This window comes from Tachypleus tridentatus, chromosome 8 (assembly GCF_004210375.1).
Source record: "Tachypleus tridentatus isolate NWPU-2018 chromosome 8, ASM421037v1, whole genome shotgun sequence".
NCBI classification, from domain to species: Eukaryota; Metazoa; Arthropoda; class Merostomata; order Xiphosura; family Limulidae; genus Tachypleus; species Tachypleus tridentatus.
The window spans coordinates 12,758,348-12,785,895 of record NC_134832.1 but is presented as its reverse complement, the minus strand read 5'-3'; the positions used below and the strand labels follow the sequence as shown (position 1 = coordinate 12,785,895).

The following is a 27,548-nucleotide window of genomic DNA, read 5'->3' as shown; positions in this document are numbered from 1 at the left end:
GGGTAGAAAACCAGCAGCCTGGTGTGGTCTCCCAGTAAGATCTCACAATCTGAATATCTCATCTCATGTAGTATCCTTTGGATGCTTCTTTCTCTCTATCTCTCACTAGTCCCTCTACAAAACAAATCCAAATTATCCTGTTTCCTTTCTAGAATGACTGCAAATTGTAACAGAAATTGTAATTGTTTATACTAAACTTAATTTACTCATTCTTAAAGCTTGTAATAGTACAAATCTGTTTATACTTAAAATTTATTGTTTTATTGCCCTTTAACCCATGTCTAGCTAAACATCTCACTAAACAAGATGTAATGAGTCAGTAAACACATAGTTCACAACTGTAGCTACTATAACGCACAACTGCCTCATAAGCATATCTTATGAATAATTATTTGTTATTTTCATTATCTAACCTAGTAAGTTTCTAATTTTTGTATTGTAGTTTTACTATAATAATATATGGAGAATATGAATAGAAAATGAAATATAATTCTTACCTGTGTCCTCTTGCATTTTTGCTGTGAGCTGTTGATGAAAGATGTCTACCTTTTTTATATTAATGGTTTTAATACACTGACAAATGTTTACTTAATTAATTAATGAACCTATGAACACACAATAATAACATGCATAAAACAAACAATGTCTTATAATTATCATAATTTATCTGGCTTTATAACTGTGATAAGAGCCTTTAAAAATTTAGCTACACTTGTTGATGTGAACACCACAAGAGAAATTTTCAGACTAGAAATAAAATAGACAGTACTCTACACTTTGAGTATTACACATGTAATACTTCATTTGATAGATTAAACATTTGGTCTTTTGTTGATTGTAAATAATATAGTACAAAACACCTGAGAGAAATACTGTTAATTTTGAAAGAGAGAATATGACAGGTAGGCATGGCAAGTGAGTCTGATATTTTTAGCTTCTGATTCAGTAAATAAATAGTCTGAAGGCTGTGCCAAGTAATATCTATATTATATTGAGTAATTTGTATTAAATTGTGTACTTCACAGAGGGGTGGTAAATAAATTAGAGAAGAGGGAAGACATAGAGAAATGTCAGAATTCTCATGCTAGGGGAGATTGAAGATTGTTTGAAATATATATTTGAAAAACTATGAATGTAAAACTTGTATGATATTAAAAATTGTTTTATTAACCATGTTTTGGTGCCAAGTTAATTTGTATGCAATGATAATAAAGCAATTTATATAAATTTGGAATGTAACTTTAAAAAGTTGACAATGCCCTTTGACCTACCTGTAGCTAGAAGGTTAAAAGTTATGTTCTCTTTCTGTCTTGACATAGGTCTTAAAATATATGTATGTATATATATTTTTTCATTCAGTGTAGATTTGTAATAGTATTACTACATTCATTATTGATAACAAAAAGGAGACAAATGGACTTCAAGTTTTACCAGCTGATTGGCACAGATTAAGATACTGCCAAAAATTGATTCTTGGTAATTAGTTGAGGCAAAACCTGAAATATGTGACACTCAAAATATGATAGTTAAGTTAACTAAAGCGTCTGCACAGCAACAAAGTTGATAGTTAAAATCCTTTCTAGTTTTATTTTTTTATAAACTTCATAACATTACAGAATAATCTAAAACCCTTAAAATATCTGTAGCTAAGTATCAATAACATACACTGGAAGTTTGAACCACCTCTCCTTATTCTGTTACAGGAAAAATACAATTTCTACTAGCAGTAAAATGCTGATCTAAGTGATGGTTTTGCTATATCAGTAAACTTTTATCTCTTGTAATTCAAGAGGTAGTTTTAATTTTTCATGAAATTTTGATTTTCATATTCCTTCTCAGCTAAAGAAAAGACGCACACCCCAGTCCCAAGAAGTGGCTGATGGAGCTCCAGGATCTGGTACATCCCCATACCAGGATTTTATCCTGTATAACAAGGCTCCATTGTGGAATGAAGTTAGTCAAGTGTATCAACTGGACTTTGGAGGAAGAGTCACTCAGGAGTCTGCAAAAAATTTTCAAATTGAATTTAGGGGAAATCAGGTACAACTAAGTATTATTTACTATTCATTTTAGGATTACTGGCTGCATTGTATGACATTCAAACTTACATAGTTATCATATTATTCCAAATTGGTAATGTTTCCTATAGGTTTTGTTTATACCTTTTCTTTCTACTCTTTAGAAAAACATGTTTAATGGTTTTGCAGCACATAAGTTCCTGCAGTTATTAATACATTTATCAAAATTAAGTTCACTATATAGAGCAAACAAAAAGTGGTACAAGTTAAAGCCCATTCTTTATAATAAACTGAATAAAAGTTAGTAATAGCAGAATCAATACACTAGAAAAATTACTCCAATAATGAATAGAATTAATTGAATCATCAGTTGAATGCCCTCATTAACATTTTCAGTTTTAATCCCATTAATGTCTTGTAAGAATTTGCCAAGGTATTAAATGTGAATTAGTTATAAATCCTTATAGTAAGCAAACAGTGTAAAATAATCTTTGAAAGATTAAAACTAGTAATAAAAAATAATAATATTCAAAATTGTAGTAAATATTATGACTAATTATGTGAGTTAAACTTCATTTAAATAAAAATGGACTGTTAAAAATGAAATCCAATAACCTTAGCATTTTGGAAAGTGCACTTCCCCTTTATCATTGGTAAATAGAGTACAAATATTTACAGAACATGCACAAACCAAGTTCCTTGCTTCTCAGCTACATAATGTATACTAATATATGAAATGTTAATGTACCTCTAGACATTAGTGTATATGCAATAGTGCCCACCTAAAAACTCAAAGTGATGAAAGTTATAATCAAACATTAAAAAAAGCACTCACCACCTGCATGGAGAAATATGTTGTACTACTGATTTCCAAATGATAATAAACAACCAGTTAAAACATCTCATCCAATTTCATATCTAATTTTGGAAAAAAAACTACCAAATTAGTACAATATGATAGTGATACAGGATAACATGAGGGAGGGGTCATGAGAGGTTTATTTTATTTTACCCACCATCATGCCCAAAGTTGAATGCAAAATTGGCCTGACTAACTAATGAATGAACATTTGGTGTAAAATTTCATCAATGTTATAATTGTAGCTTGCATAGCCACCAATTTTGATTTCATTCATTTAAGTTGCACACTTTTTTTGGCCGCAGCCTTTTTCCACACCTGAGATGTTTTTTATTAATTAAAATTGCTAAAAAGCATTGAACAGTTTTAGATATACATACAAAGCTATCCAAAGAATGTCTGTAATAACAGTTTCAAATTTTAAGTTGTTAGATTAGAAGGAAAGAGCTCACCAACAGCAACCATAATCCACTCTTAGGTTCTAATCAGATAGTATGATTTCATTGTCACACTTATAACAGGACTAAACTGAGAAGTGCAATTTTTCAGCATTGAGATACAAATTATCAGAACTGAGATCCTGCTAACCTTTAGTTCATATCCAGCTCTGAGCAAATGATGATCATATTAGGAAAATCCTTCTATAAAGAGACCCTTTAAATAAACTTACTTGAACCAATAAAATGTTTGGAGCATATAACTTATAATAATTCATATATGATGTTACAGAAGATTTTGACTATTATCTTTATAGGATTAAAACGAATGTTTTTGTTTCATAGTCGGAAATCAAACATAAAACTAAATATTAAATAAGAAAATGATTATTGTTAATCATACTAAAAATACCAACATTCACAGTATTTTTGTAATAAATTTTTATTACTTTGTGTACATTGAAGTTAATGCAGTCCTGTTATTATCTTTTATTAACAGTGCTTCATATACAGTTAATGAAGTCTTGTTGATTTTACCTGTTGCTTGTATTATTTTATATAGTCAGGTTTGTATTTTCTGCTATTAATATTGTTGTATATGTTGTAGGTTATGCAATTTGGAAGGATAGATGGAAATGCATATACTTTAGATTTCCAGTATCCATTTTGCGCTTTGCAAGCTTTTGCTGTTGCTCTCGCTAATGTGACTCAGCGCTTGAAATGACAAGTACTTTGTGAAATATTTCCTATTAGCAAGTGGACACCTGTATACTTAGCCAAGGAGAAGTGAAAATGAAATTATCAGTATAATTGTCACAAAAAGCGGTACTTCTGAGAATACTTAAGTATAAAATATTGACATGTCACCAAAAGTGTGTGTATGTGCATGCATGTGTGTTTATTTAATTATGAAAGTGAAAGAGATAGAAAGTTTTAACTCTAAGTCAGTTTTAAACCTTTTGTATACCATTGGTTAGTGCTGTATTTGGGAATTAATCCATCCCAAGCCATGACAGAAATGTTGCTGACTTTTTTTACTGTTTTCGTGATGACAGTAGAGTAGATATACACATTGAAGTTGTAGATGAAAGAATTGTGAATAAGGTATATTGCTAAGTCTGTAGTGTTTAGGAGGTATGTGCTTTCACTTTATAGTCATTTTATAGAATGGAAAACCTGTACATATTTAATGCATAAAATTAATTTTTTTTAACAAAAGTCATTCTATTTGTAGATTTTCTGCCTCTATCAACTATAGGATTTATTTCTTCAACAGTGAAACTGATATTTAAATGTTAAAAATAATGAAGAAACGTTTTTTTCTGTCAATGAGGTTATGTTTTATTTTCTACTACAGTTGCATAGTTGTCCCATTCCAGTGCCATAGTTTGAATATTTATTGTGTTGTGTACAGTCTCACATTTTAAATTACATTACAACAACTGCTCCTAAGTTATGAATATAAGATAGCCTTAAAGTAACAGCTCTTTTTCACCTTTTCTCATTGTAACCAGTTGGATACACACAAAATCAAGTCTTGTGTGTATTGGATTTCCTAGCTTGTAAAGTGTTGTTTGAAAAGACTAAGTAACATGTCTTTTACTCTAGATTTTAAATCTGGTTTTGATGAAGGCAATATATAATTGGTCAAAAAATATTACAAACATTCTGGTAAAGCATTAACTAAAAATTTTGCCTGTAACTTTGATAAAAATGTGGTGAAATATAGAAAAGCAAACTATTTAAGTATGTATCATTAAACACAGTGTATGTTTATTTATTGTAGTTAATAACTGCTCAGATTGTTGATAACAAGGACTTTAGAGGTTTAAACTAAGATGCACTCAAATATCAGAAAGTACTTCACCACTCACATTTATTTCAACATGTATCTATGTAATTATTACACAAATGAAAGTTTAAATATGACTTTGTAACATTTCTATTAGTTTTAGGATCATCTGCAATATGTTATAACATGAACTGTAGTATATTATATTTTTAATGAAAGAATATTTATTTGAAATTTAGTAATGTTTTAAACTGACTGTTATATGACTAGAATGGACTAATTACTTTTTTAACCTGTTTCTACTGTTGTATTAGTTATTTAATTTTTTTATAAGAAACTGTTGGTTCTGAATTGCCAGGTTGCTAAATAATTGTAAAGTAGCAAAATTCATCAGTAAAAATTAAGTTATTCTAAAGTCTGAAATACCAGTCAACTTGCTACTGAGTGATGTAGCTTGTAATAACAGTTATAGTAATATTTAAATTTTTCAAATAGATCTCTGTTTATAAAAGAGGAAAGTAATAACATCTAGTTAGACTTCTTTGGGCTGAAGCAGGTGCACTTTAAGATAATGTTGAATTTGTTGTCCATATGGATATTTTCTTTAGAAATCTATCATTATTTTATTATAATTTTTAAATTGTGTGTGTGTGTGTGTATGTTTAAGTCCAATTAAAATTCCTCTTCAGCTAAATTACAGGTAATTTTAAGATTTCTCATTTTAAAGCATTAAAGGTTTTAAAACCTTGATAATGACAGCTTGTTAATAAGTATATTTTAACATTAATAAATACAGAGATACTTTAAAGAATATATTTTATATGTTGTAATTAATATTATATTTGCAATTTATTAATTACTTAAATTATTTCTAGAATAATGAATTGAACAACAGTGTTAAAATGTAAGAATTCTTAAATAGGATATTTTAATATTGAACTCAATAAGGAGTCAAGTTAAATCAGTAAATTTTTATTTGTCTTTACTTTCACAGATGCAATATTTCTAGAAATTCTTCCACATCTTAGATATTTACTACATACAGTACACAAGATTCTGCTCTAAAACATTCCATTTCCACTAATTATGCTTGTATTATTTTAATGTTAATATTTTATTCTTCTGTATTTTTGCATAACTTGCTGTTGTTAATTTTAAACTATAGCTCAGTGGTTCTCAAACTGGGTTGTGACCCACTGGTGTGTCACAAAAGCTATTGGAGTAGATTGCTGTTTAGCACATAATAAAATTTAATTTTCTCTTCACATTCTTTATTATATAGTGATCCTAAGATGTATTTTTAATAGAAACCTCTCCAGTTGAACATAAATCTGGCTACTCAGATTGGTCATGAGCAAGGAAAACTGTTCAGCTCAGAATACAAAGGACCACAATAATATCTGTAATAAATTACCTTTATTAAGGTACCTAGTTTTAGTTCTAGAATAGAAACAGTGAATGTTTGGAGAATGTACTGTTCTTTACAATCAATGGGTATCTACTTTTATGCTTGTATTTTCATGTAAATATTTTGTACAGTATTTTTTTATCTTTTTCACAGCAGTACAAAGTGTAACAGTTTCAGTTTGTCATATTAGTGATTTAAATTATACTTTGCTGTAGGTTAGATAGATAAACTGTTTTGAAATTGTTCTTTTTTAAATTTTAACTTGAACCATGTGTTTGAGAGCACACTTCTTAGGTTAAAATTGTTTAAATATAGTCTTTTTGAAACTTTTTTTTTATAATGAAGTGCAACATTGAATGTGGTAACTTTTGTGGCTGTAAAGAAAAGTTGTAAGGGACCTTGTAGTGCAGTTTCTCCTGTCATTGTCTGGTAAATTTAAAATTACTAAAATCTCATTTAAGGTAACTTGTCAGATTTTTTACCATCCTAGGTCTCAAATTTGAACTGAAAAATGGACCCAGATTTGTTGGAATTTGATTTAGTCAGCCATATTTTATTTTTTCAGTTTTTGTTAAGATTGGAAATTTGTATGAAATATACATTATTTATTATAGCAAACATATTTTAAAATCTCAAAAAACTAAATTAGAAGATACATAGGCTTTTCTGTTTGTTGTAAGCTTAATTTTCATTCTTAATTCATAAACTATATCAAATATTGTTAGTGATATATTTTGTTTATCCATTAAATGAATTATAAATGTTTGAATTTTAACTTGTATAAAAATTATGAACATACTGTCACATTGCTAAACAACTTGATCTCAGTTGCTTTTTTCTTTAAACAGTGAAAGATTGTTCAGTTATTCAGTTTCATAGAATTTGTGAAACATTATACTTTGAATGATTTGAGAAGAGTTGATAATGAAGTAATATGATACTGGAGATAGGATTTTGAGTTCATAAATAATTTTTGAAATCAGTATTATTGTTTGATTTTTTCTGCAACCTGCAGAACCATATGTGTACATTTACAATCATGTTTCTTTTTTCCAGTAATATCTTTATATGTACAAATTCAGGCAGCTTAAAAAGAAATTGACAAAAGGCTAGTAGGCACAAATGATAGAGAATTCAGAGGCTTGAAACACTGTGATAATGTATGTAATTAATTTAAAACTTCTAGATATTTTCTTTACATTTACAGAAGTAATTCAAATATTTTTATTTTGTTAAGGTTTCTCCAAAAGCACTGTGACAGGAAGTCCAAATTAAGCCTCTGCTGAATGTACACAAGTAGAAACTTGTAGTTTAATTCACCATTATGCAAGCATAATTGATTTTATGTGCTTTTTACTTTAAAAGTATCATATGAATTTGCCATTTTGGCATTGCTTTTTGTAGGGAGGGTTGTTGGAAAAGCTCTGAAGTTGTGTCGATGTGTCACCCTTTGTATTTATACTATAATTTGCTACAAATGTTTAGGTAAAAGTACAGTCTTTTTATCCAGAGCCATCAAGTTCTAAATTATCAGCACAAATTCTGTGGATTTTTATTATAAGCTAAATCTTACCATGAGCCTTGCATGAGATACTGATTCTTATCCGCCCATAAATGTTTTAATGCAGAGTAGGTGATTCATTCTAAACAAACAACCATGGAGTACTTAGGTATGTTGCATTCTATTGCAATTTAGTAGTTGTCATATCAGCTATTATAAGTAAATTTCATGAGCATAAAATTTAACTGGGAGAAAAGTATAATGGAATATGATAGGATTTTATTCCATATCTAGTTTTGCTTCAAAGTTATCAGTGACCAGTCAAAGTATTGGGTATAAGTAGTACTGAAGCACTTTAAATATCATATATATAGAGAACAAAACAAAACCCTGTAAAACAGTGTACAGGTAAAGATGTTAACAGGTTAGCACGGTATTGTTCCCTCCATTTTATCATGGCTTCTGCTTTATTTTTAGAGCTATATTCTCATAATGCATGATATTTAAATGCTTTTTGTCATAAAGCTTTTGTTCACTATAAAAAGTTTTATTGGCCCTCCATTTTAAATGTGCTTACATATTGCAACTCTTCAAACTTCCTCAAACCCGTAAAATGTTTGTGAATGGGATGTACTTTTTTCCTTGTGTTTGAGAATTCTCTTGTTATATATGTTTAATGCATTACTGATTTGGTATAGCCTTCAAATAAATATGTAACAATAAGATATCGCTAGTCAGAATCCAAGCACCAGAATTTCCTCCTTATGTATTTAAACAGTTCACTCTTGTTACTTACTTCACAGTATCAGTCATGAGCAAGCAACCTTCAGTATAATCATGTGTTTATAAAATATTACTGTAGTCAGGAGCTAATCATTAGAAATAGCATGTTGGATTTCTTCATCAGAATGTTATTTTCTTCATGTAATTTCCATGCATTGTTAAAAGTTTGAATATTTTTTTTATTGTTATTTATGTATAGACTTATCTGGCTTGTAATGTCATTGGATGTTATTGTTCTCATGTTAACTTCATGTAAATTACATTTTATCTTGTTAGTTAAGTGATACTTTGGATAACAGAAGTGTAATTGACGTTTATTGTTCAGTGTTCAGTCATATCACTTCTTGTCAACTGTCAAATAAACTTTCAAACTGCAACATTAAGAACAGTTGCTTTTATTCTTGTTATTACAGGTTATAAAATTACATCATGATCACTTTATATTTTACCTGTGTTATAAAGCCAACCTAAATACCTACACTTTTTCCTTAGAAATGAAATCATCCTATTTCAAAATGCATTAAACACAAAGCTTAAACATGACATAGGTTAGTGATACTCAAACATTTTCATCTGCTGGCTACTTTAGTGGGGGCAAAACGCCCATTAGACCACCTACAGGTTCTAATCCATCTGTTCTGTTTCCTTGAGTGGCCTCATTAGAAACTTGTATTTTGGACCAGTCTGTAAACCACATTTTAAGAACCACTGGATTAAGTGAACAGAATTGAAGTTGCAAGTTATGTCTTGCATTATGTTTTCTCATAGACTATCAAAAAGAATAATTAATAATTAATGTATGTATAAGATTGCTAACTAAAGTGTTCCAGTTACTTGAAATTTTTAATTTTCTGTGAAATACTGTGAAAAAAGTTACCTTAAATGACAGCACAATGTTTTTTAGTTCAGAAAACATTTCATTTGCACAGTTTCTTTAGGAGCAACCAATTAAATCTATTGACTAACGATATGTATATTTATAAACTTGTTAAACACCATAAAATTAGTAATGAATTAATTGAATACATATATAATTAAAACATTATGTATTACAAATTGTAGCATAAGAACTAGAAATAAAAATAATAACACATCAGAAGTAGTGGTCAAACTGCCAATTTCTTCTGTATCACTGAATTGTTTTTCACTAATGTGCATGTGTATTGTGTAAACGTAACTAAATATGCAAGTTGAAAAAAAAATTCAAAGGCAAGAATATGAAACCCTACAACTCAAGCACTTCCAGTGGTGGATCTTTTGTTATTTGGATGAAACTGAGAATGACTAAGTAAAGTGAGATTTGGGGAAAAGGTGGAATAATGTCATGGTAAACAACCAGGACAACCCAGAATTGTTTTGATTAGGATTGTTGGAAGTGTGACCTGTTTCTCATCTCCAATATGACAGGAAAAGAGAATGTTAGATATAAAGATATTAGAAAAGATTTGTTAAAAAATCAAGTTAAATAAACGATACTGAGTATGAATAAAGTAAAATAAAGTTGGGATTTGAAAATCTGTTAACAAAAAAATGTTAAATAGATAGAGCTTCAGATAAATAACAAATATAAAAATTATGATAAATAAGTATTAAGAAAAATTAGGGATAAAAATAAAGAATTTACACTACAAATGACAAAGGAATAGCAAAATAGGTAACTAGTTAGTGGTCAGAAGTCAATGATTCTATGGTCTAGGTTTATTCCACCAGGATGAACTGTAGTTAAAGTGGCAATCCAATAGACTTCTTTCATTCTTGTATCAGCTTAACTTTTGAAATTGGTTTCAGTAATAATCACATCATTATTAGAATGACCATCACATCGCATGTCAGTCGTCAAACATGAGGTATATTAAGCAGCAGCTACAGACTGCCCTCAATTGTTTGCTGGACTACAGCAAACAGCTTTAATTATCTCTCTCTAAAACCACTTGCATGCACTTTTGCCATCAACAGTGTATTCACCTTGATCCTAAACTCTGTATCGGTGAAGTTGTGCTGCCTGTGGTCCCTGAGACAAAGTTCTTGGGGCTTATTTTTGACCATAAGCTGACCTTTATACCACACATCAAGCAGCTATGGGTCAAATGTACAGAAGCACTAAACATCCTCTGTGTCCTCTCTACCACCACTTGGAGAGTGGATCAATGTTCTATGCTAAAGATATATCATGCTCTTATTCGATCAAAACTCGACTATGGATCACTGGTCTATGGCTCTGCCAGACCTTCGGCCTTAATGATGCTGGACCCCATTCATCATCAAGGACTTTGGCTCTGCACTGGGGCTTTCTGCATCTCCCCAGTTCAGAGCTTATACATAGTCTCATGAATCTTCTTTGCCCTCTGCCATTTGCAACTGTCTTTACTATATGTGTTGAAACTTCAGTCCTTACCAAAGCATCCCATCTGGGGTTGTGTTTTCCTTCCTCGGTGGGCCATACTTTTTCAGACCAGATGGTCTGCCATTGCTCCTTTTGGCCTTTGTATCCAGGCACAGTTGGATGAATTGGGTCTGTCCTTTGATAACACTGCTGTATCCACTGGTCATCCCATCCCACCATGGCCTATTACAGTCCCCAAATGTAACCTTTCTTTAAGTCATCTGAGAAAAATAAATATTCCCAATTGGAAGTACCATCTTTTATTTGCTGTACATCTTTTGAACCATCTTTCCTATTTATACAGATGGTTCAAAATCAGGTGACTCTTATGTGCTCTGCCATGGTTTGTTGCAGTTCAGTGGTTGTGCACAGAATCCCCTCTACAGCTTCTGTGTTCACTGCTGAACTGTATGCCATTTCTCTTGCCCTGGATCACATAGAAGCTAAGCAGTACTCAAACTGCACTATTTATACTGACACAGTTAGTTCTCTACTGGCCCTGGAATTGCTTTACGTTGGTTCACACCCTGTTTTTGCCAATATTCAAAACCGACTGGCCCATTTCTCTTTAACATCTACCTCTATGAAGTTTTTCTGGATACTGGGCCACGTTGGTATTCGCAGAAACGAGCTCGTCGACACCCCAGCTAAATTTATCTGCTCTGGAACTATCACTGCTTTGCCTGTTCCATACATGGACTATAGTCCTGTATTAAAGGCTCGGCTCCATGCCAGCTGGCAGTCGACTTGGAATGAGCAACGCGAAAACAAGCTTTTCCAAATAAAACTCTATATGGACTTTGGCCGTCTTACTTCCGTAAGGATCTGAAAGAGGAAGTTGTTCTAACTAGGCTAAGCATTGGACACAGTTTTTTAATTCATCGTTTTATTTTATCAGGAACTGATGCACCAGTGTGTAGTCTGTGTAACACTCAGATCACTATAAGCCACATTTCACTTTCTTGCCGTCGTTACGACTATCAACGACGGCACCATTTTAAACATGTTCTGTCTCAAGGTTTGTCCATAACGTTAGACAGTGTTATTGGTGATGGTGACACAGTCCTCCTCGGTAAAATTTTTAGTTTTTTAAAGGCCATTAATCTTTTTAATACCATTTAAGTTTTTAATTTATATACTATACCTTTTTTAATGTGATTCCCTTTTAAGAATCAAAGTACATCTAGTTCGAGTTGAAATTAGAAAATGGCCGTAATGTCAAATAACTCGAACCAGGACTGGAAAGGCCAACTTCAGGTGACTGACGGTGTTTTTTGTACTTACCTGTTAGTCTTCCTTAAGTCTTGTTTAAGACTTTTGATGAGTGAGAGGCCTAAGTTTCGCAAATATTCGAAAATCAACTGAAGCGTACTACAAACATTTTGACACAATCAATTTAAACGTTTGAATATCAAAATAGAATAAAAAATAAAGAACTCTTAATCAGTTTTCAAAATGGTTTAGACAAGTGGAAAAAGTAATGAATGATGAAATATCTTTGTTCTGAAAAGAAAAATGTATTTAATACTTTGATACTAACATTTCATCAAAAAGATACGAGTTGTTAAATGAAAAATAGATCATAATACTAGCATATAAAGCAGCCAATGACTTTATTGTCATTTGCAATTTGTAAGGAAGTCCATTACAGTATTCAAGCGTTGCAGCTTTCAAGATATCTATTTGTACTTATGTCGAAACAATATGATAAAATATTAATAATAATGTAATTCCTAAGTTATTCTGGATTCCTAAATTTCCATTCACCCTATAAATACCCATTCGCAACTGGAACCGAAAGCCAATATAAAAGATTCTTCCATTTTAATAAGAAAAGATCTCAACTCCATCAAAGAACAATTGAAGAAATGTTTTAGCATTATAAAAGAAAAACTGTTGATCCATACATAATTATAGAAAGTTAAAATCTTTCGACGCTGAATCTGTAATGTTTTATTCCGGAAACCTTTATACAAGTCTTTACACTTAAACTTGTGGTAAGTGGATATACTATGTATTTCCTGCCTTCTTATGTTTAATGTAGGAATTTTAAAATAATTTTTGGTCTGTAGCTATGAAGATTTTGTATAAATGCATGATACAGAAAACTGCTGAGTCGGTTTTATTCTTAGCCAGCCAAAAAAAAAAAATATATCAGTTACTCTCTTTTTTTTTCGGTTAAATTATTGCACCGATATGCTGTCATATTGTGCAAGATAAGGGTTATATGTTTGATTCGTTAGTTAGTGTGATGTGTCAACGCTCTTAGCGAATTACGGCTGAGCTTCTGTTTAGATAATGTGTGTGTGTGTGTTGTCTTATAACAAAGCCACATTGGGTTATCTGCTGAGCCCACTGAGGAGAATCCAACCCCTAATTTTAGCGTTGTAAATCCGTAGACTTATCGCTGTATTAAAGGAGGGCATTTAGGCAATGTAAAAAAAAAATTATCATGGTCGCTAAATTATTGGCTATCGTATTTAAAAAATGCGCACATTTCCCTAGAAAATACAATGTTAGAGTTTACTGGGACAGTCAAAAACGCGTTCAAACTATACCATCCACGACTAGATTTCGAATGATTATGAGTAAAGAACAACAAATGTTCATCGGGTGAAGTGTCAATAGACGTTGGGATAGACCAGTTAGAAAACACGTTCGGTATCAAATCAATTGAATTTCGCCGTAGACCTAAACCAAAATGCTCCGCCGAAGTTCAAATGCCAGTAGAGAAAAAGATACACTAACAAAATCCAATCAGTCCTTCCTCTCCTTATACCTACATTTTCTAGGATGTAAAAAAATAAATACCTCCCTTCTCCCGTTTTTTGTTTCAGCAGTCATATGAAAGAAAGCATTTTGCCTAGGCTTTGTTCCTTTGTTGTTCTCTTACAGATAATACATGCTCCGCCCATAAAAAAATATATTTGAACTTCGTACATCGGCCAAGCAGGAAAACATTAGTAACTTCCTTCATTCACAAGGTAAATAATACATAGTTTTAACTATGTTGTATAAGAACAACCAATCGCGTGAATGGCGCTAATAATTATTGGTAAATCCGTTGTTTAGTGTTAAGTAAAAATCGTTGAATTGACACAGTTCTACTTGATTTGGAACGTGAGTCAATTGACGGAAAGATATCCGATTTTGATCCTGTCCCGCGTCTTACGCAAGTATGTACTTTGTGACTTGTACCTTGAATATATGATAAATATTTATTTTTCCTTTTACGTCACGTGTGCAGTCTATTTTTTCCTTTAAAACTAGGAATTTAGATAAAATTAAATTCACCAATTTTTGTTGTATAAAGCCTCTGCTTCTAGTGTTTTAACGGAAGTAATTTTCACATGAGAATACCACGCATGTACTCAAAATCAATAAAAATTAAATCTGTAATTGACAAATATTTAAACAATTCTCGAAAGTTAATGATTTGCGTAGGTAATACGAAAAGTTTCTTAGATAACACTAATGATAAAACTTATCACTAACTTGTACTGACGCCCGACATGGCCAGATGGATAAGGCATTCGACTCGTAATCTGAAGGTCGCGGGTTCCAATCCCCATCACACCAAATATGCTCTCCCTTTCTGCCGTGGAGGCGTTATAATGTGATGGTCAGTCCTACTTTTCGTTGGTAGAAGAGTAGCCCAAGAGTTGGCGGTAGATGGTGATGACTAGCTACCTTTCCTGTAGTCTTACACTGATAAATTAGGGACAGCTAGCGTAGATAGCCCTCGTGTAGCTTTGCGCGAAATTCCATACAAAAAAAAATTATACTAAATGAATTCACACAAGCTTTAAGTATTTCACTTAACAACACATTCGTAGGATTAGACTTGAACGTTTTTAAACAGACACATGGTTTTAAACAGTGTGGTAACTTCAGTCCACAAGTGGTATATTTCTTTTTCTGAACTCAATTATCAATACCATCATACAATTTCTCAAGAAAAGCGACTACAAACTTAGTTAACCCAGCATACAAATACATCGATGACAGATGTTCTTGACATAGTTAAGTATCTCTACCAAAGAGACTTAGTACTTATAAAAAGTTCAATAAATACAAAAGAATCACATTAGTTCGATTTAAACATTAGTATCGATATTCATTTTCTTTCAGAGTTTATAATAAGATAGAGGATTTTACAATTAAATTTGTAAATTTCCCATTTCCGGACAAAAATATTGTGAATAAAATGTCCCATAATGCTTTCCTCTCACATCTCATAAAATATGCTAGGATTTGTTACAGTTTGGAACGTTTTATTAAGTGGTCTGTAGTATTAACACATAATCTTTTGAGAAGAGGTTTTTATTTTAACAAAGTTCATACGTAATTTTTGGCAAATATAACTTATTTTAACGAATATATATAACATAGACAGTTTCACCACTTTTCGAACAATCCTAAGTAAAGATATTATGAAAACTGATTATAATTTCACATAATAGCTACAGATTATGTATTACTTCATCCGTCATTGCTGTACACAATCTAACACAAAACTAAACATTCCACTTTTCAAAGTAAGTTATGCTGAGCTAATTGTTTTACATGGTATTGCTATATTATAATTAACATGATCAATGCAGAGTATAAATAACTTTATTCATCCTGGCTGTATATACTCCAACACAAATCTAAGCGTTTAACATTTCACGCTTACAATTATATTCAACTCTATCAACAGTTATAATTAGTCAGTTCCTTACCATGGTGTTGTCGGTGACTCTTATAAAGTTCACACAATTAATAAAACTGTCACTATAAGGTATAAATAACTTTCGTATCCTGACCTTAGATACTCCAATACAAGTCCAAACATTTATCATGCCGTAGAAATATTTTAAAGAATGTGTATCTTTTTTTAAATGCTATGTTCTCATTTTCTGAAATTATCCTTAAATGTTTAATAACATATCACTTTTGGACAGTGTACTTATCAAGGTGTGACGAAAAAAAGTCAATGTTATAAATAACTAAAATACTTAAATTTAACACTTCATAGAAACGACTAGCTTAATACTTGACAAATTCAAACTAGTGGATGTCCATAGTTTGAGTGCATCTGCCCAATGGCCGGATTTGAGAGTAAACAAAGCAAAAGTATTAGCACAAGCATTTAAAGTTTTTCTTACCTTCTTGTATATCAGCTTCTTCAAGAAAAGCTTCTTCCTTATCAGGTTGTATAGGCCTAGTGTACTTCTAGCAATATGTGCTGCGATAATGTTTCCCAAGTAATAATACTGGTATTATTAATTTTTCTCACAAGGTTATCGTCGTTCTTATGTGCTGCTGCTTTTGTATGTGACTTCGGCCTGTTTGATTACACATTTCACTACTTTTTAAATTTTCCTTGGAATCCTTTTGTCTGTCTCTGCCACAAAATATGCAGTTGTCATATGGGAATATAGCAGTGACGGTCCTGGCTGTCTACGTGTAGAGAAGCTTGGTTTGATGATGGTGCTGTCAACAACGAACCAATATTTTTACGTTCCTGAATTTTGATAACATAATCTGTGAATTCCGTGTTGGTCTTGTTCTAAGTTTGTAGAATACTGATATAAATTTCATCCACTATAATCTGAAGACCTTCACAAGCTTCTTTCTTTAGATACGCTTCTTTTTTTATTAATATTATAGCAAATCTTAAAGCTGTGAGGTTCTAATCTATATTTTCAGCTTATATTTCGAATAATGGTAGCTTGTCAATTTCGGGACTTACACTTTTACCATAGTATTTTAGTTTTAGATGTTTATTAATTACTGTGATCATTTAGAACCTGCAACATAAATATTACCTAATACTTTTTGCCATATGAATACACACCAGTTTTAATCACTTTGTACAAGCATAACAACAAATTATTTCGTAATGACGAGAAACCCACTTCAAGTAAAAATGTATCTCAGGACAGCTGGTGTGGGTATTAACACCTTTACCAAAATAAAGCAGAGAACAATGTTTCGACCTTCTCAGGTCATCTTCAGGTTAATAAAGAGGAAGTTTGCAACTGACCGTTGCCTGGCACGTCTTAGGGAGGAGAGAGTAAACTGGTACGAGATTGTAGGAGGTGTTGGAGTTAGATGTTAGTGCGATTATGCAAACCTATGCCACACGAGAAACTTGCTGGCACGCGGCATGCAGTGGTGCCTCTTGATTTTTAAATCCTAATGCTAACCCCTAATATATATATATATATATAATGATTATCATTATTGCCACATGCAGCAGCGAATGATTTTTTCTAACCCAGGAGCAGTGAGAAATGTTCACAAGAAACGTCTCACGCCCTCTTGACTCAGCTTTGTGGTTGCGGGAACATGTAAAATAAAATCAGATTACACGTTTTGAATTCCTCACAGACCCTACGTACATGTCAATATCGATCATAAAAAGAAAATTGGAAACAAGACTGGAAATATTGTAAACATTGTTTATTCAAACTAAAAATTACTATTTTGACTGAACCAAATCTAATGTTAGGTAACAGCATGAAGCCAAAATAGGGATTTAATTTGAGGAAGTAAACATCTAGAGTATCTTCAGCCTTGTTTGCTTATTTTTTACGATTCCTATTTGTTGGTTTTTAACTGCCTAATTATTTATATTGTTTAAAATATGTTTCTTTAAATAAACTGTGGCCTTAAAACAATAAAATATTATGTTTAAAATACGAAAAGACTGTTTTTAACTAAGTATTTCATAATGAAGTGACTAAAAAAGAAGGCTCATTTTACAAATATGCTTGCTAAAATAGTTAATTTAATTTAGATTTCTAATGTACAACAAACAAGCATAGAAATATGTGAAAATGTAGTAATTGCACAGTAAAATACAGACACGTTGTGTTGCTATGAGTAGAATAGTCAATATATGTTTCTTGTGAATATTGCTTTTAACAAAGTACAGTCCTCTAAATATACCAAAGTATATTTAAATATTAATAATTGCTTGAAACAGAATTTGCTGAGAAACTTCTTCTGGAAAGATGAAAAATAGCTCCAGTTTGAAAAAAAAAATTTAACTTGTGTTATAAAAAAACCTTAACATAAAATTATGACATTTTCTGAGAAATGGTAAACAAACATTATCTAGCTACTATCACCATTGTTTTCTACATGTTACATTGTTGATATGACGCCATTAAGCTGAAGTTTCACAACGTTCTATTGCTGATATAAAACACTCAAGCTGAGATTTCATGACACTCTATTATTAGTATGTAAACATTCAAGGTAAGATTTCATGACACCCTATTAGTAGAATGAAATACTCAAGGTAACGTTACATGATACCCCACTGTTAATATAATACACTCAAATCCAGTTTTCCGACACCCTACTGCTGATATGAAACATTCAAACCTTTGTTTAATGACACCATATTATTGATATGAAACACTCAAGCCGAGGTTTCATGACACTCTATTTCTGATATGAAATAGCCAAGTCGTATTTTTACGATGGTATATTAGTGATATGAAATACTTAAGCGAAAGTTTCACGACACATAGTTGAGATGAAACACTTAAGGTGAGAATTCACTGTATCCTATTACTGGTATGAAACACTCAGGGCACTCTATTATTGATATGAAACAGTCAAGGAGAGGTTTTACGATACTTTGTTATTGATATAGAACAGCAGAGATGAAGTTTCACGACACTCTCTTATTGATACAAAGCACTCAAGGGGAGGTTTCACGACTTCAATGAGTCTTTGGTTAAAGTGCTTGACTCACAATCTGAAGGCCATGGGTTCTAATCCCTGTCCCAGTAAATATGCTCGCCTTTTAACGTTATAAGGTGATTATCAATCCTACTATTCGATGGTAAAAGTGTAGTCCAAGAATTGGCGGTGCAGTGGGTGGTGATGACGAAATACCTTTCCCTCTACTCTTATAATACTAGTTAGAGAACATAGCCCCCGTGTAGCTTTGCGAGAAATTCAAACCGAATGGTCTTAATAATGTTTTTTGGATTTTCGGACCAAACTTGAAGGGAAAATTAAAACAAACTGGATAACATTGAAATTAAAAAACACGTAAAAAGTATCAATGGGATCATCAAAACTTATTCCTTTATTTTTGGTTGATAACGAAGTCTTGCAATTAATAATATATTTAGTGCTAGTGTTAGTACAATTAAACTAAGATCTACTTTTGAAATTAGATCAGAAAAACAAGTAAGCAGCACATAATCTATAGATAAAGCGGCATTATGAAACTGTTCATAAATGACTTTGTGATAAGGGTGGACAAGAACAACAAGAACATTTCTCGAGAAGTCAGCAACAAACACATGCAGTCAAATATTTTGATGAAATTTGTTTCAGGTAGTTTCAACTTTGCTGCTGCTTGTTTTGAGATTTCAGAGGTTATTACTGAACATGGAAAACTACTTAGTGAAGGGAAGTATATTAAAGAGTCATGGATTTAATGTGTTCCTTACCTTTTTGACGCTTTTCCAGAAAAATAAAAATTATTCAGCGCATTGAAGAATTGCCAGTGAGAAGTAATACAGTAAAAGATAAAATATTAAAGATGGAAAAAACATAGCAGAACAACTAACAAAAGATATTGGTTCATGTTGGTTCGCAACTTCCTTGCGAAGAACTTGTTAACTTGGTAACATCACTTAACACACCACAAGCGCTGAAATATGTAAGGAAGTAAACGAATCATCCAATCGGCAAGTTGACCTTTCAAAAATAATCTTTCTGACAACTGATGGTGAGCCCAGCATTACTGGCAAAGAAGTAGATTTTGTAAATATGTTTGCAAAATATGTTGGACATCCACAGATAAGCTTTCATTGTAGTATACACGAGGAGGCTTTGTGTGTAAAAGCTTGCGTTAAGGAACTTGAAAAAGTGATGGAAATTGTAACCGAGGTAGTTAATTTTATTACTGTGCATGCTTTTAAAAAAGACAATTTCAGAATGTACTTAGAGAGGCGAATTCAGTGTACACAGGACTACTTAATTATGACAATGTTTGTTGGCTAAGTAGAGGTTCTGTTCTTAAACGATTTATTCAGTATTTGGATGAAATATGTCTCTTTTTGAGAAATGAAACGTTTTCTTGTCAAGAATTATCTGATATTTTTAGCCTGATTTTTTAACAGATTTCTCCTCACATTAAATGACTTGAACACCAAGTTGCAAGGATCTGGCAAAACACTTGATGTTATGTGTGAAAACATAAAAGCTTTTGAAATCAAACTGAAAATTTTTAAACGTCATGTTTACAATGACACTTTTAAATATTTACTAAACCTAAAAAACACATGAGAGATCTCGAAATTCATGAGAAAATATACATTCGGAGCTTGCAAATGCAATTTTCAGGCATCATAAATTCATCTTTTGAACAATTTTCTTTAAGATTTAATAAGTTCAGGTTATTTAAAGAAACTGCAAAATTCATAAAATATGCAGACAGTGTAATGTTAGACAAACTGAATTTGGAAATGTTGCAGCGGGTTGACTTAAACAATTTTGAGAAAGCAACTAACTGATTTACAAAGCAGTTCAGTTTGGAGGCAAAAATTTGTTGACTTAAGAGCTTAACTAGAAAATACTGAAAGAGATCGATTAGTGATTATAGTAACGCAGAAAATGATGTTCTGAAACTCTGAAATTCTTTTTCTGAAATTTTCAACAGCCTGAACAATGTCTCAATAGCAGTATTAACAGTATTTTAATGAACATATTTATACGAGTCATTATTTTCAGTGATTAATTTTATAAAGTGCAATTTGAGAAACAGGCTTGCTGATAAAACTAGTGCTGCATTCATAGCTCTCAAAACAACCAAATACAATCCTGATATAAAATATCTTTTATCGTTGGTGCAACAACAAAAGTCTCATTAAGAGTTTGTTTGTTTTAGAATTTCGCACAAAGCTACTCGAGGGCTATCCGTGCTAGCCGTTCCTAATTTAGCAGTGTAAGACTAGAGGGAAGGCAGCTAGTCATCACCACCCACCGCCAACTCTTGGTCTACTCTTTTACCAACGAATAGTGGGATTGACCGTCACATTATACACCCCCACGGCTGGGATGGCGAGCATGTTCAGCGCGACGCGGGCGCGAACCCGCGACCCTCGGATAACGAGTCGAACGCCTTATGCACTTGGCCATGCCAGGCCTCTCATTAAGAGTAAAATATGCTTAGTTTCCCTTCTTCGCGGGTTAGCCCTCGAGTAGCTTTGTGCGAAATTCCAAAACAAAGTTTCCCTTCCTTGTTATGGCCTAGCATGGCCTAGCGCGTAAGGCGTGCGACTCGTAATCCGAGGGTCGCGGGTTCGCGCCCGCGTCGCGCTAAACATGCTCGCCCTCCCAGCCGTGGGGGTGTATAATGTGACGGTCAATCCCACTATTCGTTGGTAAAAGAGTAGCCCAAGAGTTGGCGGTGGGTGGTGATGACTAGCTGCCTTCCCTCTAGTCTTACACTACTAAATTAGGGACGGCTAGCACAGATAGCCCTCGAGTAGCTTTGTGCGAAATTCAAAACAAACAAACAATACCTTCCTTGTTTTTTATTTATGTTACATAGTATGATCCCAAGCGTATTATTTCACAAAATGCTTTTGGTTAATAGTAAAACAATGAATAAACGTAAATAAGCAAGAGGACTCCTCCTTTTTCTTTAAAAAGTCTATTATTATTATTACTAACTCAATCATTTTATTTCTTGTGAATTACTGTAGTTATTAATAACATATAACTCCTAAAGCTGTTTCATTTAAAATAATTCAGAATAATGATAATAAATGACAATCTGCTGTTAACAATTATCACGGGCATGCGCGTGATAAGCCCTACTTATACAACAACTAAAACCAAAATTAAACCAATATAAAGGAACACCTTTTTATCTATACTAATTGATAACCTAATATGTAACTGCAACGCCTCCTACAATCTCGTACCGGTTTACACTCTCGTCTCTAAGACGCACCTGGCAACAGTCAGTTGCAAACTTTCTGTTTATTAACCTGAAGATGACCTAAAAAGGTCGAAACGTCGTTCTCTGCTTTATTTTGGTAAAAGTTTTAATACCCAAATCAGCCATCCTGAAGTACATTTTAATAAGAAATTAAGTAGCTGTGACACAACCTTTTTAAATAGTGATGTTGGGCCTATATATACACGTGTATATGTGTGTGAGCGTGTATCTCCAAAAAAGATTTGTCAGCATTGTAATATCCAAATTATGAGATGATTCATCATATTAATATAGACATTTTTTGTTCCTTAAATTTTGGTCAATATAGTATTCAGCAATCACTGAAGATTTGATGAATGTGACTTCTCTCTTCGTACAACATAGTTTTGTGAAGTTCTTATCAAACTGGACGTATTTTGCATGACCAGTCCACCGATGATGATTGAAGAACATATTTGCCAAAATATAATGTAAAAAAATCTGCTTTCAGTATGAATAATTGTCTCCTATATGTGTTACGATTTCAAAGACCAGTTAAACCAACAAGGTAATTAATTAAAATATCGTAAACCATACTTTGTGAACCAGATTCCAATACCATACCTCACTCTTATCTGTTTACCAATGGTTTTCTTTTATTAAAATGTATACATGTCATGATCTCTACCTTCACCCAAGAGGTAAAATATGAAGCTAGAATTCATGCTAATATTCAGTTAGAAAATTCGTGAGTTTTTGCAGCAAAAAATAAACTGAAGCAATGATTTCAGTAAATCAAGTAAACAGAAAAAACTCATCAAGTTAATTTAGTATATTTCGTGGAGTGTGGGTGTGTGTTATTACAGACAAACCACATCAAACTATCTTCTGTATGTATGAAGGGGAAGCGAATTCCTGATTTTAATATTGTAAATTCGAAAATTTATCGCTATTCTACCGAGGGATTAGATTTCGTGGAATACAAGAAATTCCTGTACAGCCTAAGACACCTCTAAAAGTAATAAGAAATGTATATAAGAAATTATACTATCTAGTATAACTACACAAGGAACCTTAACGCAAATGTCTTACAAACATTAAAATAACTCCAGTTTTTACAGGACCCATTTACAATTTGATCAGCTTGAGAAATTTGAACATTGTAAGACAAAGTATACAGGCAGTGTAGTTTTTGTTTTTGATATCACCAACAACAAAACACCACTGTTTTCAAACTACCTGAGATAAAATGGCAAGTTTTAAACAAGTTAAAGGTTTAAATATTTTTAAATGTATTTTATCTAGAGATAGGTTTTATCTGCGCAGGCTGAAGATTTAATAATATACATCACAATAACAATTACATTAGGAAACAAAATTGGGACTAGCAGTTTTGATCTTTTAAAATTACTCTATCACAAACAAAAGATAATGAACTTACCTCGAAAAATTAAAATCTCAAAATATCATTTATAATTATATTTTGGAAGTATTCTGAGGAATCAATCTCGCAGAAATTTTTTAAAATTTGATTTTGGGGAGTAGGTCTAACCAAAATCATTTGCAACCGCATAAACAGAAGTAAGGTATTTTCAATCAAGTATTTGCTGAGTTGAGCATTTCTGGAAAAAATAGAAAAGTCATTAATGATGAGATACAATGAATGATGAAGGATGTAATCATATGACCTTCAGATATTGTGGAGTCATTTGCGTTACTGGTTGTCTGAAAAAGGACATTTTCAAATACTATATTAATTTCCAATAAGCGAATTCTGTAATGTATATGTTGACACCTTCCCATTACAGTGAAGAAAAATTGGAAATGTTGGATGCTGTCCAGTACTTAAACAGTTTATATCCATAATCCAGAAATTTGTCAGTTGTGCTAGATGGCAAAAATATAGTGAAAACATCTAGCACTTTACATGATTAGCATGAATTTCGAGCCATATCAATCAACCTGTATAACGTTCCCACCATTTTCGTAAGTTTATAAAGTTTCAATGGAAGAAATGCGTGGACTATGTTGACGATGTCTTTCTATTTGGCTGCATGTTTGCGTTTGCTGCTACGAACGTTTTCATGATATAAAAGCATATAGGAATGTCAGAACTGAAGTTGAAACACGGAAAATGTAGTTTCTGCATATTGCAGGCAAATTTCTTCGTTATATATATATAGAGTAAAGATGGTATATCCACTGACCTTGCAAAAGCCACTACAGTTCAAGAAGCATTCATGGCCCTAAAATGTGCTATTGTAGAAGCTTCTATGCTACAATATTTGCAATAGAACTGTGAGCTGTTATTGGATGCTGCTGCTGGCAAAAGTGGAATCTGAGTAGTACTTTTACAATTGTCGGATGGAACATGTAAAAGTATAAATTACCGATACACTCTAAAATGATGAAACTACATGCTAGATAATAAACACTTGTAGTTGTGATGGTCATTGAGCACTGTCACTACTAGTTATATGGCACAAGGTTCACACTTATCGTACACCATGTGTCATTGAGATGTTTCATGAACTTTGAGAATCCGAAACATATGAAAGCTTGTTAAGTCACAATGCTACAGAAATATGACATGATCATACTACATTACCTGAAAGTACAACAATGAAATGTAGATAAACTGTCTCATTGAATGATTAAACTATGCCAGTTCGTTATATATGTTCTGATCTGGGATTCTACAGTCGTTTCTGTTATAGCAGTATCAAAGGGGAGTGTATGAATTCCACTGGTGACTGGATGCTTCAACTAATGCCTCAGGTGCTGTAGGAAGAACGACTAAAAGACACAAAAATAATGTAGCAAGACAAAATATGATCAGCACAAACTGAGGAACACAACTTATACGAGCAGTTACAAGTGTGAAGGAAGGCATGCTATACGATAATAATAAAGTGTTGCACATAATTTTCAACATTTGTTGTAGCTAGAGGTTCTTTGAACCCTAAGGCAGCCATTTCTTCACACTTTGCATAATGCCATTAAGGTATAACGTGCAGTTCTTCTAACGTGTAAAGAGGCTGCATTTGACTTATAATATCAAGAACGGGTGTCGGCATCATACAATGCGTGCTGCTCAGAGGAAGTAGTTATGTGGATATGGTAAATTTTGGTTATAGAATTCTCAATTCTTCCCCACATAGAATAGCCCTGGATATTCATTTGACCTCTTGTAAAATTTGTATGAGACAGTTGTTTATATACTGGTCATTATTGATAGTTCACGAACTATCCATTGTTTGATACTTTAGCACAGTTTATGGTCAAAGTATTTGCAGAATTCGGTTGGTTCAACACTGAATATGTTCATATTTGATAGAGAAATAATAAATTTCTAAATAAATAAATAGATGTTAATGTATGGTCCTCCCTTTGAGTAGGTGTATTGTAGTTTCCACAACAATTTATGGAGTAGTTGTGATCTATGCTGTTCGATATGCACAAGTTTGCACACCAACAGTTAAATAAAGCTACTGTACCAAAGGAGAGATGTTACAAGAACGCTGTCAAGGAACATCAGTTTCAGAATGGAGACTGGCGATGACTCTGGTACTTGACAGAAAAACAAAATGAACTTGGTTCATGATGTATCAGTCTATATCTATTACACTGGCAAATTATTCCACTGATGTAGGCTCGGCATGTCCTGGTGTCTAGGACGCTTGACTTACAATGTGAGGATAGCGGGTTTGAATCCTTGTACCAATAAACCTGCTCATCTTTTTAGCTGTGGAGGCGTTATAATGTTATGGTCAATCCCATTATTCGTTGATATAAGAATAGCTCATACGTTGGCGGTGGGTGGTGATAACTAACTGCCTTCCCTCTAGTCTTTCACTGTTAAATTAGGGATAGCTAACGTAGATAGCCTTCGCGTAGCTTTGCGCAAAATTCAAGACAAAAAATCCAACAAATTTAGTAGACTGTTACAGCATAATCTCCAAAGTATCATTTAATTATTGTAATAGCTGCTGATAAGAAATGTAATACCTAGAATATCATCACTAAGTACAAATGAAAATATTCTTTAGGAATTTGAAAGCTCAGATGAAAGGATGTTGCAACTCTTAATTTCTTAGTTATTGTGTAGTTTTCACTGTAAAACAGTTATCAGCGTTACATGAGGAATATTCACACTATCTAGCCAACAAAGGTATTATCTTAAAAACTATATCTGAGATACTCACTAGTAGTCCTTGATAAATTTGAACAGGTGTACAACCTCCTTGTGCAGTGAAGAAATTATTTCATTTGTCATAATGGAATATAAACCTAGTTTTTGTGATGCCATCTGTAGTGAGCAGATTGACTCATGTGACAGTTTGCGGGCACATGAAGAAAGTACATCAAGTTCCTAATATAGAAAGCTTTTTTTCATTACCACAGTCACACACGGAACTGAGTCATTTGACAAAGGTGCTACATGAACTCTCAAGAAGAAAAGATAGCTGTAACTTAGCACTTGTGGTACAAAAATAAACGGGCTCAATATGGCCAGATGGTTAAGACACGCGACTCGTAATATGAGGGTCACGGGTTTGAATCCCCGTCACACCAAACATGCTCGCCCTTTTCAGCTGTGAGGTCGTCATAAAGTACGGTCAATCCCACTATTCGTTGGTAAAAGAGTAGCCCAAGAGTTGGCGGTGGGTGGAGATAACTAGCTGCCTTCCCTCTAGTCTCACACGACTAAATTAGGGACGGTTAGCACAAATAGCCCTGTGTAGCTTTGTGCAAAATTCAAAATAAACGAAAAATAAAATAAATAGTTGCGCCATCTGGTGAGACGTCTGGCGACATCTCGAGAACTTAACAGCACTTGTCTCGAAACAAGTTATTTCATTTTCCTTTATAATGCCATGATCTCTAAGTATGGAACAAGATTTAAGTCAGCCTGTGATAACAATTAGTCTAAGGCAGAACTTGCGTCTCACTTTGCAATAAGAAGTGTTTTTTATCTTGATTTTTTATTTAAATATCGTATTGCTATGCATAAATTTGCGTGTAGTTTCTTTCATTTTTGTGTCAGGCTCAGTCAGTGTCAAAGAAGTTCACACAACTGCTTTGCAATTTCTTTTTTTTTTTTTATAGAAATTCTAATTATTCTGTTGTCCATATTCGATTATCTAAGGGCCTGGCATGGCCTAGCGCGTTAAGGCGTGCGCTTCGTAATCTGAGGGTCGCGGTTTCGCGCCCGAGTCGCGCCAAACATGCTCGCCCTCCCAGCCGTGGGGGCGTTATAATGTGACGGTCAATCCCACTATTCGTTGGTAAAAGAGTAGCCCAAGAGTTGGCGGTGGGTGGTGATGACTAGCTGCCTTCTCTCTAGCCTTACACTGCTAAATTAGGGACGGCTAGCACAGATAGCCCTCGAGTAGCTTTTTGCGAAATTCCAAAAACCAAT

General features: G+C 32.9%; 1 protein-coding gene and 1 long non-coding RNA gene across 5 annotated transcripts in view; one reads left to right on the top strand and one right to left on the bottom strand.

Moving 5' to 3' along the window:
• LOC143258545 (tubby-related protein 4-like) overlaps positions 1–9,175 on the top strand; it is an 86,738-nt gene extending 77,563 nt beyond the window's left edge. For all 3 annotated transcript variants that reach the window (XM_076517678.1, XM_076517677.1, XM_076517676.1), the window contains 2 exons: positions 1,840–2,040; positions 3,922–9,175. In XM_076517678.1, the coding sequence (XP_076373793.1) occupies positions 1,840–2,040; positions 3,922–4,038 (318 nt within the window). In that variant the 3' untranslated portion in view covers positions 4,039–9,175. The remainder of the gene's footprint in view (positions 1–1,839; positions 2,041–3,921) is intronic.
• Positions 1,561–17,448, bottom strand: LOC143258546 (uncharacterized). 2 transcript variants are annotated; one of them, XR_013032348.1, is made up of 3 exons: positions 16,332–17,420; positions 14,677–14,931; positions 1,561–2,002 (listed from the first exon to the last, which is right to left on the bottom strand). It is a non-coding gene; the product is annotated as an uncharacterized LOC143258546 (long non-coding RNA). The 2 variants fall into 2 exon arrangements; XR_013032349.1 differs by lacking the exon at positions 1,561–2,002 and adding an exon at positions 6,328–9,482 and having other exon boundaries at positions 16,332–17,448.
• Positions 17,449–27,548: the final 10,100 nt, after the last annotated feature.